Below are 12,868 nucleotides of genomic sequence, written 5' to 3' on the forward strand. Positions count from 1 at the left end.
CCTTAAGGAGATCAGGCGTTGTGGAAAGTGTTCGCGCAAGAGAGCCATTGAAGCGCGTGCTGTGTGAGCCGTGGCCCCATCTTGTTGAAACCACACATTTCTTACACCAAGTTCATTAAGTTTTGGAAGGAAAAACTCTTGAATCATCTGAATGTACCGTTCAGAAGTGACTGTAACTGCCCTATCGTTCTCTTCAAAAAAACCATGGGCCTATGATGCCAGTCCTGGATAAGGCACACCAAACAGTCACTCGTTCTGCATGAAGGGGCTTCTCATGAAGTTCTCGGGGGTTCACACCACTCCAATATCGCATGTTTTGCTTATTCACACACCCTGACAGATGAAAATGTGCTTCATCACTAAAAAACACAAGTGCGTTGTTAGGCAAGTTTTCAACGATGGCTTCACATGCCCTTTGTCGTGAAACAAAATCACGTGGATTTAGTTTTTGCACCACTGCCAGTTTGTAAGGGTGGAATTTTAAGTCTTGGTGCAGAATTCGCCTAACTGTGCGATCTGAAATTCTAAGCGCAGATGCATGTTTTCGTGCAGATCGCTTAGGTGATTGCAAAACCGCCTGCCTTACTCTCTCGACATTTTCTGGCGTTCTAGTGGTTTTGGAAGGACCTGGTTTTTGTTTCCACACACTGCCTGTATTCATAAAAGTATTCACCCACTGAACGATTGATGTTCGACCAGGAACACGACCAGTGGGCGCGACATTAAACTGCCTCCTAAACGCACGCTGGGTTGCAACGATAGACCGGCCACTAGAAAAGTACACAGAGACTGCGAATGCGCGCTCCTCTCTCGACCACTGCATGGTTGCAACTGAACTGAGTGCCTGAGTGGACGAAAAACTTCATAGCCCGCGCACCAGATTGCGCATGGCCCCGCCTTCCTAGGACTAATGGCCGCCACGTGGCGCGTAATTCAAATAAGTAAGTTCCCGCGCCGCACCCTGTATTTCCAACTTCCTTAATGTTTTAAAATCAGAGGATTGGTCTTACCTCTATCAGAATCTGTATTTAACATCTGATGTAAATATTCTTTATAAGAGTTTTCTACATATGTTTAAACTACATTTTGATGCTTGTTTTCCATTTGTTAAGTCTAGAGATAGTGTTAGTCAGAATAAGGATAAAGTTTGGTTAACAATTGGGATAAGAAAATCTAGTAAACGCAAACGAGAGCTCTATGATCTTAGTAAACACTCTTCAAGCACTCCTTTTAAAAATTATGTAAAAAAATACAGCAAAGTTCTAAGTAAATGTATAAAATTAGCTAAAATTTCATACCACAGAAATAAAATTAAAACATCTTCAAATAAGACTAAAACTGCCTGGCAGATTGTGAAAAAAGAAACAAATACTGCTGCTAGTAACAAGAACAGATTTCCTTTTTTGTCTCAATCTATAAATATTAAGGATCAGTTAAATATAGTCAATAAATTCTTTGTAGAGACTTGTAAGCTTTTAAACATAAGTTCTAATGCTGATAAGTCAATCAAATTTTTAGAACAAGGAATCCATCCTGAATCCATGTTAATATCATTCAAAATGACAGATCCTCAAGAAGTTCAGCAAATAATTAATGATTTAAAACCTTCTAAATCTTCAGGATGGGACGAAATATCACCTTTTATCTTAAAACAATGCTCATCTTTCATCTCAACACCTCTTGCTCATTTAATTAACACTTCTCTTTATACAGGTGTGTTCCCAGATTTATTACTTTATTTGTATCCCAGAATGTAGCTGGTCTCTTCTGTGACCTGTCAAGAGCATTTGATTGTGTAAATCATGATATCCTGATCCGTAAGTTGCAGTTTTACGGTATATCGGGCAGGACTATTAAATTGTTGGTTTCTTTTTTATCACATAGAAAACAGTGTATAAGACTGCAGTCACTGGGGCTTAAGTCCGATTATGAATTCATCACAGAAGGTGTTCCGCAAGGGTCTATTCTTGGACCCTTGCTATTTTTGATTTATATAAATGACTTGCCTATGGCCTTCGATTCCAAATTAGTAATGTTTGCTGACGACGCTTCTGCAATATTTACCCATCCTGACAAATCAAGGTTTCCACAACTGATAAAACAAGAATTCTATAAGCTAGAAATTTGGTTTCAAGCTAATGGGCTATTATTGAATCACTCTAAGTCACTTTTAATCAACTTTCAAAAAAAATACCACAATAAAAATTTCCAATATGATAACACCACTATACCATGCTGTTTTTCTGAATGTACCAAATTTTTAGGGATAACTTTAGACAATAAATTAACTTGGAAAACTCACGTTGCAGAAGTTATAAAAAAGTTGAACAAAGCATATTTTTCAATTCTTATTTTATCTAGATCAGTAGATGTCTCCACTCTTATGATGGTGTACTATGGGTATGTTTATCCTATTCTTAATTATGGAATCATTTTTTGGGGCAATTCTGACAAAAAGAAAAAGGTGTTTAAATTGCAAAAACGAATCATTAGAATAATTTATTCTCTCAAAAGTAGAGATTCATGTGAAGATATATTTAAAATCAATAACATTCTTACTTTTCCTAGCCTTTACATCTATAATTTACTAATTTTTATGAAACAAAACATCTCTAAATTTTCTGTTAGTTCAGACAACCACAATTATGACACAAGACACAAAGACTGCCTTACATATCCCAAACACAAAATCTTCTACCTTTGAACTTTCGCCCCACTACTCTGGTATTAAATTTTATAACAACCTTCCTGATTGCATTAAGTCTGCATCTTCCCTCAGGTCATTTAAAAAAAGTTTATTTAAGTTTTTATGTAACAAGTGTTGCTATAAGCTCAATGACTTTTTCCGATGAGTGTTGTACGGCTTATTTATTTATATTATTTTTATGTTGGTATTCTTATGAATTGACACTATTCATGTATATTTTGTACATAATGAATAAAGAATGTTTTGATTTGATTTGATTTGTACTATGAGGATTTTCTGTGGATTTAAGGCAACTGTCTGCGAACGAATTAATGACCACCGTTGTGGCTCTAAGTCCAACTGAAAGTTTCATCTTCGTCATTTACAAGAGACTCGGCTTCTTATCACTGTATGTCTTCCTCTCTCTTCTTGATGCCCTCCGCCTTATACTCTCTCTCTCTCTCTCTCTCTCTCACTCTTAGTCTTCCTCTCACTCACTCCTTGAGCTGAACTGTTGATTCAGCCAGTTAATTCTTGGGAAATGTTACTATCAATGCAGTTTTCTACAGGAAGTAACTGCTTTAGTCATATTTTTTAATACTGTAAAACAGTTCCGAATACTCGTTATTCAGTGAACAGTGTTGGTTAAAATGGTGTAGAGAAAGACATGCTATTGGTCCTCAGAAAAAATGCACCAAGATTTGACTTTGTCACAGAATTTTTATTGTGGTCCTGGGTTATCCCAATTTGCCAAAGCAGTGTAGTTGACATTGGTGATGTGCCAGTGTTGAGTCTCGGAGCTCGGATCACAAGTTGATACAAAGATATTATGAAGATCTGTGTCTAGACATCTTAGATTGCCACCATGCACCAGCCACTTCTTGTTCTAGGGACAACAAACAGAAAGATAGTGATTAGTGGCTGATTAACTTTGAAAGTAGTTAGGGAGCTAATTTTTAAAAGTTCGCATTGGGGGCCAGAATGGATCTTGATGTATCTGAACCAGAGACCTTCAGATTCGAAGGTGAGGTTTAATTTAATGATCTAACTATCATCAATCAAATGGAAGAAGATTGTTTGCCTACCTACTTGAGTGTACTTGAGTGTTTGTACCTACCTGTGTGTGTGTACTTGAGTGTTGTGGTATTAATACATCTGGAATTAAGGCAAGCCATTGGATGAGCACCTTATTATTTATAGTTAACTTAGTTACCAAAATACACTAACCACATCATATCTCCACATTTGGTTTCCTTGGTCTCCGTGGCAGTTGTAGAGAAGTACAGGTGCTTTGTCACCAGGAGCACTGACATCCCAACACATGTTTCGACTCTTGGTGCGGACGTCCTTTCGCCAAGTCAGTAGGAACTCCTGAGTTATTGAAAAAATTGGATAAGGTCTGAAATGCTCATGAAAGAAAAAAAATCACCAAATTTCCAAAACTCATAAATGTTGTTATTTAAGTTTCTGAGGACAGATTATTGCTAAAGTCAAAAAGAATTTTGTTTGCGAACAAAGTTTCAGTTACGATTAAAAAGATGTTTCACCTGCTCTCCAGATTTTCCTGAATGATCGCTGATGCAATCATCCAAGCCGAAAGACATATTCTCTCCTTTGTTTTTAGTGTCGATGCATAGTGAACTGGCCGCACCATTTCTTATCTGGAAAGAAATGGATGCATAGTAAATTGTTTTGAAATTGAGTCCTAAACAAAAATTAGACTGGAACTAGTTATCAACTTGTAGTGGAGTACAAAGGCTGTAGTGGAGTACAAAGGCTGTAGTGAAGAAAGCATTGCAGAAAAAAGGTTTATGTTTTGAAATTTGAATGTAGAGCAACTCACCGGGCAGAACTGGAATACGAGAGGACATTGAAGGTCTTAGAAACAATACTGTTCTACAGAATAAAATCCAACTTAAGGTTAACACAAACGACAAGGTATTCAAATAATTACTATTAATTTATTACCTATATTATGAAAAATATACCTTCCCCTAATTTAAAAGTTTAATTTTTGCATTGGTGATTAATAAACTTAAATGAACCATATTGACCTCTCCAAAGCCAAAATGTGGAGGCTCAATGACAGGATACTTCTTGACAAGATCGAAGGCAACCTCTTCCATGAACCAACGGAAGGGTTTGCACTGCAGACGCTCACGGACGGCCTTCTGCTCAGTAAGGTCCCCTGGGTCGATGGAGCGGATATGGGGCTGCCGCATGTACAGATACTCTGCATACTCATCCATCCACACCTCTGCCACTCTTCTAAAGTTCTGTAGACAAACTATATTTTAGAAGATTATTAACTTGATTTTTATGTTACAGTGATTAAAGATATGTCACTCATGGCGCCCGAAGAGGGAACTTTAAGTCATTCTAACCTGTCGAGAGGTGATGATGGTGTGAAAACCATTAACCTCTCAGACAGATTGATAGTACGTGAGTTAATGTTGAGTTATTGTGTTCACCGACTAACCGCTGGTGATGGCCGAAAGTCTCGTCTAACTAACCCTGTATTACGAGTTGATGACGGGAGGAAGCTTTCATCTAGATTGCTCGCTGACGATCCCATTTGATTCAAGGTGGGAATCAAGATAGCCTAATTGAGAATAAACCAGCTGTAGGTGTCACCTGCATATTGTGCAACACCCAAGTGTTACTACCCAACTCTTCCAACCTTTTAGGCAGCCAAATGTAACATCATGCCTGACTATAAAAACAGCGTTCGTTGGGTTGGGTGGCATCAAACAATGTGCATTCATTTAGGTGCCGTTTAGTTCCCAGATTAGTGACCTAGCGTGAACGGTTACTTCACAAAATTATCGTTTGAACTTTTTAACTAAACAAAATGTTGCTCAAAATAATATTTTAAATTACTAATTTTCAACATTTTATTATATAAAGTCTATATTCAACAAAATCTGTAACTTGGCTTCAACAAACTTTCTTGCAAATAGTACTGTACTCCTTTAATCTATTAACTTCTTCAATTTACATTATAAAATAGATGAAGATTTGAAAATTTTAACACTCACTCTTGCGACAAAATTCCCACCATTTGGAAAAGGATTTGGGAAAGGGGCAAACTTTCTGTAGATGTGACCGACGCGGGAGCAAGGAGCGTCGAACATCCGCCCACCGCACTGCCAGATCTTGAAGCTCAGCTCGTATTGTTCCCCACCCCAGATGGTAAGGCCGGGGTCATAACCTCCGAGCTCCCAGAAGAACTTGGCACTGATAGCGAACAATCCTCCAGCCATCACTGGTGATCTAAGGCAATGCAGGCGAGAAAGGAGAGAGAAGAAAAGAATTTGAAAAGTCAATTAAATAACAATAAACTCAAATGGAATAGTTTGTTACCTAAAAGGCTCTGCGGGGTTTTTGAGGTCTTCAGGGAGCAAAGGAAGTCTCTTGTAGTAGAACTCCCAGTCAAAAGCTCCCCGAGCACCCTCGTCTTGGGCACTATACGCAAACGTCTCATAATCAATTATATCTATGAGGGGGCACACGCAAGTGCGATAATCCTCTGCAATCGGTTCTAAAACACGATACAGAAAGGTGAATATCAGGTCTTGGTGTGAATCAGTCAGTCAAAAATGATAAAACAAACGTGTAACGTCAATAGTCACGAACACAAAAATTAATAGTCACACGGACAAATATATTGACCAGTGTAGTCACACGGACAAAGATATTGACCTCTGTAGTTACACGGACAAAGATATTGACCTCTGTAGTTACACAGACAATAGTTACATCAGTAATCACAAAGAAAAAAATAATCAATCACATATTAAAAACTAAACTTCAGTAACAAAAACAAGTAGCAACAAGTTTTTTTTTGAACAAAATCTGGAAATGCCCAATAGTCAATTCAACAGCTATCAGTTCTACAGATACCTAGTAGTGGAGGAAGCCAGTTAATGTTAGCCTCGATGTGGGAGTCTAAAACCACCAGTACCTGACCAGAGGCTATTTTCGCTCCAGCCAGACGAGCTCTGATCAAACCATCTCTCTGAGGCAAGTGTATCACCTTCACCTTGGGCAGATGTTGGGCGACGTAGTCATCTAGTGGCTTCTTGCAATGGTCTGCAATAAAAAATAGCCCACAATGACAATTTATTGGAAACACATTGTCATAAAAAATATATATAAGACTAAATAAATTTTCAGCAATTGCTAAAATGTTTTTTATTTCTGCAATTTCTTTCAGTAACACTCTTGCATCCAATTAGAATGTCAACAGCGAACATGAGAACCAAGCTAATCAAAACAGTAGAAGGTACACACAATCACATGATTTTAAGACAGGGAATAATAATGATTATTGTAAACTAAAAATTGAATGTGACTTGAACAGAATTAAAACTGATAAAGCTATATACAGTATAAAAATATGACAATTGCTGTTGTATTCTCCTTAGCAAATTAGTACCTTTTGAGCTGAAGTCATCTACGAGGATGATCTCCTTCAGTAGGTGTGAAGGAGATCGGTTGACTACACTCCACGCTGTTCGCAGCAACGTACTCCAATGTTCGTTGTGGAACGGAACAATCACACTCACGGAGGGCAAGTCCAATCTGTACTGCTTCCTCTGACATCTTTAAAAATATTTTTGTAATAGGTACATAATACCCTATGGACATATACGTTGGATATAAACAGACTATTTAGTGATTAAACAGAGGAGGCACATGGAGTCTCGAGGAGGGTCTATTTCTTCGACTTGTCCAGGTGGTCCCCGTACAATCACATTATATCAACTTCTGGTCCATCATTATAGAGCGGTCGAATAGGATGCGAGACTATGTTCCGTCAATGACGAGATGTGCTACGCCTTGAAGTTTCCGAAGACCTAAGCACGTGGTTTTTGGATCTGATTACCAAACCCACAAATGGGGATTGCTGGAGACTCCCACTGACCTATCTTTCAGGAGTTTGTATTTTTTAAGCTTAGGAGGAAATATTTCAAAATAAGCTGCTTTTTTAGACATATTAGACTTGTTTGAACTCCGTATTGAACCGATACCTACATGAGTATTTGGCGAGATCACAATTTAAAATTTTTCAACCAAAATTGGCACTAAGCCAATATAATACAGCAGGCCGTAATTTATTAATACTCACTCTTTCTTCCGAATATCTGGCAGAGATCGGTTCAGTGATACGTGATCACTTAGCAGCGCATTAAACCCATTCACTTTGTATAAATTCTGTATTTCATTGTCAGTAACTGTAGGTGGAAGTGTTGCGGGTTTCCCATGTTCTCCATTACCTAGAAGATTCAGTTCAAAATAATTGTTAGTCGAGAGTTGGGATAAAAATTATGATCCATCTAGAAATATAAACAACCTTAAATAAGCTACCGGTATTACGTTTTGAAACTGTGAAGAATTGTGTGAATTGTTGGATATTGGGTGTGTACTGTGTACATCCATTATATCCAGCAAGGGGAACTGTATTTAAAATTTACTAACACAATCCGTTGTTCGGCTAAGCAGATCTATCAATGGAATATTACAGGCTATGATTGCTTCTGTTCAATAGAGCTGAGGTACTTGGAGATCGCTCATAAGCCTTATTAGGACACATTATTTTTATGTAGCAAAAGAAGCTCCCTTTCCCACTGCTTGAAGAGCCACTAGCGTATGGCCAAGTAGGGTTTTTATGTGTTAAATGGAATTTAATTGGAATTTTATGCCCCGGGCATATCAATTTAAAACCGTACCTTATTTTAGGGGAATTGACTCCGATTAGTGTGTTAGCACTGTGGAACGATTATGAAGAATGAGGGCAGGGCACGTCCGTTTCTCCTGATAGCAAGGCTCTACCAGGATTATCCCTTGGAGAACGAGTTTTCCATTATAAGACAGCACGGCAGATGGAAATTGAGACAACTCCAGCACAGTTTTCAAGGTAATCAAAAATAGCTCTATAGGTTAAATAGGTTGTACACTTGATAAATAACCATCTTTTTGATGAACAACATGATTTTAGAAAGGGAAAATCCGTTAGTTCAGCACTGATGGATTTCACAGAAACAATTATAGATTCAAATATGAAGGAAATTAAGTTGTAGGAGTTTTTATTGATTGGTCTAAAGCTTATTATTACATCCTCTAAAGATGATAAAATTACCAAATATAATTTCATATCTCTGACCACTAAGTATGGGGTTCCTAAAGGATCCATTCTTTGATCTTTATTATTTCTTCTACAGGAACGTTGTACGGCGGAGACAGTAACTGATGCCACAATTGAGACAACAATCGAGGCCGAGATGGGAGACAACAACAACTGAGGCCAAGGCGAGAGACAACAACAACTGAGGCCAAGATGGGAGACGACAACTGAGGCCAAGATGGGAGACGACAACTGAGGCCAAGATGGGAGACAACAACAGCTGAGGCCAAGGCGAGAGAAAATAATAACTGAGGCAAAGACAGGAGACAACAACAACAGAGGCCAAGATGGGAGTCAACAACAACAGAGGCCAAGATAGGAGACAACAACTGAGGCCAAGATAGGAGACAACAACTGAGGCCAAGATGGGAGACAACAACAACAGAGACCAAGATGAGAGACAACAACAACAGAGGCCAAGATGGGAGACAACAACAGAGGCCAAGATGGGAGACAACAACAACAGAGGCCAAGATGGGAGGCAACAACAACTGAGGCCAAGATAGGAGACAACAACTGAGGCCAAGATGGGAGACAACAACAACAGAGACCAAGATGAGAGACAACAACAACAGAGGCCAAGATGGGAGACAACAACAACGGAGGCCAAGATAGGAGACTGACAACTGAGGCAAAGGCGAGAGAAAATAACAACTGAGGCCAAGACAGGAGACAACAACAACTGAGGCTAGGCCGGGGAACAACCGAGGCCAACCCGGGAGACAACCACCGAGGCAGTGACGCGAAAAGAGTTAGGATTGAAGTTTTTCTTGTCCAGTTAAAAGTTTTAGTGTGGCTTAGTTATATATAGTCTCATGGCTTAGCCCCAATCCCACGGAACATAAAGAGAATTTTCAAGTTTTAAATTTTTACACAAGAGTTTTATCTGTAATAGCTTTACTTTTCTTCTCAGCCATTTTTCTGTTAGTGTACTTGGAAATGATGTTTGTGTTTGACGATGTAATACCTTTCAAAGGGGTGATAAGGATTGTGTTATCTTTGTTGTTCATTCTTTAGTTTGGCTTGGAGCTTCAATGTTTTTGTGTTGCGACACAGTAGTTTGGCTTGGAGCTTCAATGTTTTTGTGTTGCGACACAGTAGTTTGGCTTGGAGCTTCAATGTTTTTTGGCTGCGACACAGTAGTTTGGCTTGAAGCTTCAATGTTATTTAACTGCGACACAGTAGTTTGGCTTGGAGCTTCAATGTTTTTATGATGTGCAGCAGACTCAAATGGGTCCCAGAATTCCTGCCATTTAAAAATATTACCATTGAAGGAAGAGACAATTTAAGTAATTTCATTCAGGTAGTTATGGACGTAGATGCAGGTAAGGGGTTTCATTTAAAACAATTAATAGCCTTTTTACAATAACATAAACAAACAAAAATCATATGTAAATAAAACATTTTGCTATATACAGTCTCATGGCTTAGCCACAGGCCGTGACGGGAGACAACAACTGAGGCTGAGCCCGGGAGACAAGAACTGAGGCCAAGCCGGAAGAAAACAATTGAGGCCTTGATGGGAGACAACAACTGAGAGAAAGCCCGGGAGACAATAACTGAGGCTAAGCCCGGGAGACAATAACTGAGGCCAAGCCGGAAGGAAACAACTGAGGCCTTGATGGGAGACAACAACTGAGGGTAAGCCCGGGAGACAACAACTGAGGCTAAGCCGGGGAGACAATAACTGAGGCTAAGCCCGGGAGACAATAACTGAGGCTAAGCCCGTGAGACAATAACTGAGGTTAAGCCCGGGAGACATCGACAACTGAGGCTAAGCCTGGGAAACGACAACTGAGTCCAAGCCGGGAGACATCAACTGAGGCCAAGACGGGAGACAACAACTGAGGCCAAGCCGGGAGACAACAACTGAGGCCAAGACGGGAGACAACAACTGAGGCCAAGCCGGGAGACAACAACTGAGGCCAAGCCGGGAGACAACAACTGAGGCCAAGCCGGGAGACAACAACTGAGGCCAAGCCGGAAGAAAACAAATGATGCCTTGATGGAAGACAACAACAACTGAGGCCAAGCCGGAGGATGACAACTGAGGCCAAGCCGGAGGATGACAACTGAGGCCTTGATAGGAGACAACAACTGAGTGTAAGCCCGGGAGACAATAACTGAGGCTAAGCCTGGGAGACAATAACTGAGGCCAAGCCGGGAGACAAGAACTGAGGCCAAGCCGGAAGAAAACAAATGAGGCCTTGATGGAAGACAACAAATGAGGCCTTGATGGAAGACAACAACAACTGAGGCCAAGCCGGAGGATGACAACTGAGGCCTTGATGGGAGACAACAACTGAGTGTAAGCCCGGGAGACAATAACTGAGGCTAAGCCCGGGAGACATCAACAACTGAGGCTAAGCCCGGGAGACATCAACAACTGAGGCTAAGCCCGGGAGACAACAACAACTGAGGCTAAGCCCGGGAGACATCAACAACTGAGGCTAAGCCCGGGAGACAATAACTGTGGCTAAAGCCCGGGAGACAACAACAACTGAGGCTAAGCCCGGGAGACAACAACAACTGAGGCTAAGCCCGGGAGACAATAACTGAGGCTAAGCCCGGGAGACAACAACAACTGAGGCTAAGCCCGGGAGACAACAACAACTGAGGCTAAGCCCGGGAGACAACAACTAAGGTTAAGCCCGGGAGACAACAACTGAGTCTAAGCCCGGGAGACAATAACTGAGGCCAAGCCGGAAGAAAACAACTGAGGCGTTGATGGGACACAACGACAACTGAGGCCAAGACGGGAGACAGTAACTGAGGCTAAGCCCGGGAGACAACAACTGAGGCTGTGACAGGAGATAACAACCGAGGCCACAAAGGAAAAAAAATATATTTGAAACGAGTAACCCTTAATCATTGCAGACTCTGCCTGGTAAACTTGAATGTGACAACCTAATTTGAAGAGATTAGAATTTTTTCTAAAAAAAAAATGGGAAAACACAAAATATTTTGTTTAAAACAAATTGAAGTCAACCAAAGTCCTGTAATTTAGGAAATATTTGAGTGAAAATCTGATCAGGCGAACGGAAATTCGTTTAGTCCACAGGTTCGCAGTTATTTGGGTATTTTAATATAACCTTTTTTTCGATACTACCCTCAGTTAAATACAACTCACAACTTACCACTTCTGACCTCATCATTATCAATTTGACGGTAATCGTGCCAATCCACTTTGTATATATATTTTGATGTATGATCTTTCACCTCTTTTTCAGTACGAGAGGGATTTTTTATATGCTTCTTCATCCTTAACAGATTATCATGAGGGGTAGGTTTAACAACTTTCACTTTGTAACCATACAAAGAAGAGTCAAGATAATCATTAGGTCTTGTGAAGTTAAAAATCATTACTGTGACAAACACAGTTATTAATACTAGCGTAACGTCACAACATAATCTTTTAAGGCCCCTCATAGTCTTCAGCGGTGATTTCTATACCTATTTCAGTTACAACAGAAAAGAGAGTTTAGTTCACCCTCTAAGGTTTACGTTAGGCTCAATTTTGTTAAACATATTTTCCAATGTGTTCTGAAATTGTGGGGAAAATACGTCAAATAAGCTAATTTTTTCAGGAAAGTAAATTCTAACTTCTTTACGCACAGCACCAGCGTAGTGAAAACTCGTGAAACAAACTAAATTTTAACACAATTCATTCACAAACAATATTCCTGTTAGTTCCAGCACTCACATAGACGATATGCAATCAACCAAGAGTCGGAGAAAGAGAATAAACAGGGCGAAACAATAAACAAGATAAAAACATGCCAAGATGACGTTTAGGCATGCTGAAAAGTCTACCTTGCACCATTATCTCGGGAGAAGCAGATAAGTGGAAGCAAAACAGGTGATTTGCACTACAATTCTTAATCTCTAGAGCATTTGTAAGTGCTGAGTTTTCCATTGCTTGAAACACACCTATACAACTTATTAAATCAAGTCTTACTCTTAATCGTTTACTCCTCTTGTTACAAGTGTTGATG

At 39.8% G+C, this 12,868-nt stretch overlaps 1 protein-coding gene across 1 annotated transcript; it reads right to left on the reverse strand.

The window, feature by feature from the left end:
* Positions 1–3,404: 3,404 nt before the first annotated feature.
* Positions 3,405–12,588, reverse strand: LOC128986779 (N-acetylgalactosaminyltransferase 6-like). The gene is made up of 10 exons (XM_054407300.1): positions 12,011–12,588; positions 7,818–7,965; positions 7,125–7,291; positions 6,590–6,778; positions 6,050–6,227; positions 5,725–5,959; positions 4,741–4,962; positions 4,234–4,347; positions 3,914–4,057; positions 3,405–3,572 (listed from the first exon to the last, which is right to left on the reverse strand). Exons 1-10 carry the CDS (start codon positions 12,300–12,302, stop codon positions 3,408–3,410), a joined length of 1,854 nt encoding a protein of 617 aa, XP_054263275.1. The 5' UTR covers positions 12,303–12,588; the 3' UTR covers positions 3,405–3,407.
* Positions 12,589–12,868: the final 280 nt, after the last annotated feature.

The sequence above is a fragment of the Macrosteles quadrilineatus genome, unplaced genomic scaffold, assembly GCF_028750875.1.
Source record: "Macrosteles quadrilineatus isolate MER2022 unplaced genomic scaffold, UCM_ALF_1.0 Scaffold_2__2_contigs__length_208266976, whole genome shotgun sequence".
Lineage (NCBI taxonomy): Eukaryota > Metazoa > Arthropoda > Insecta > Hemiptera > Cicadellidae > Macrosteles > Macrosteles quadrilineatus.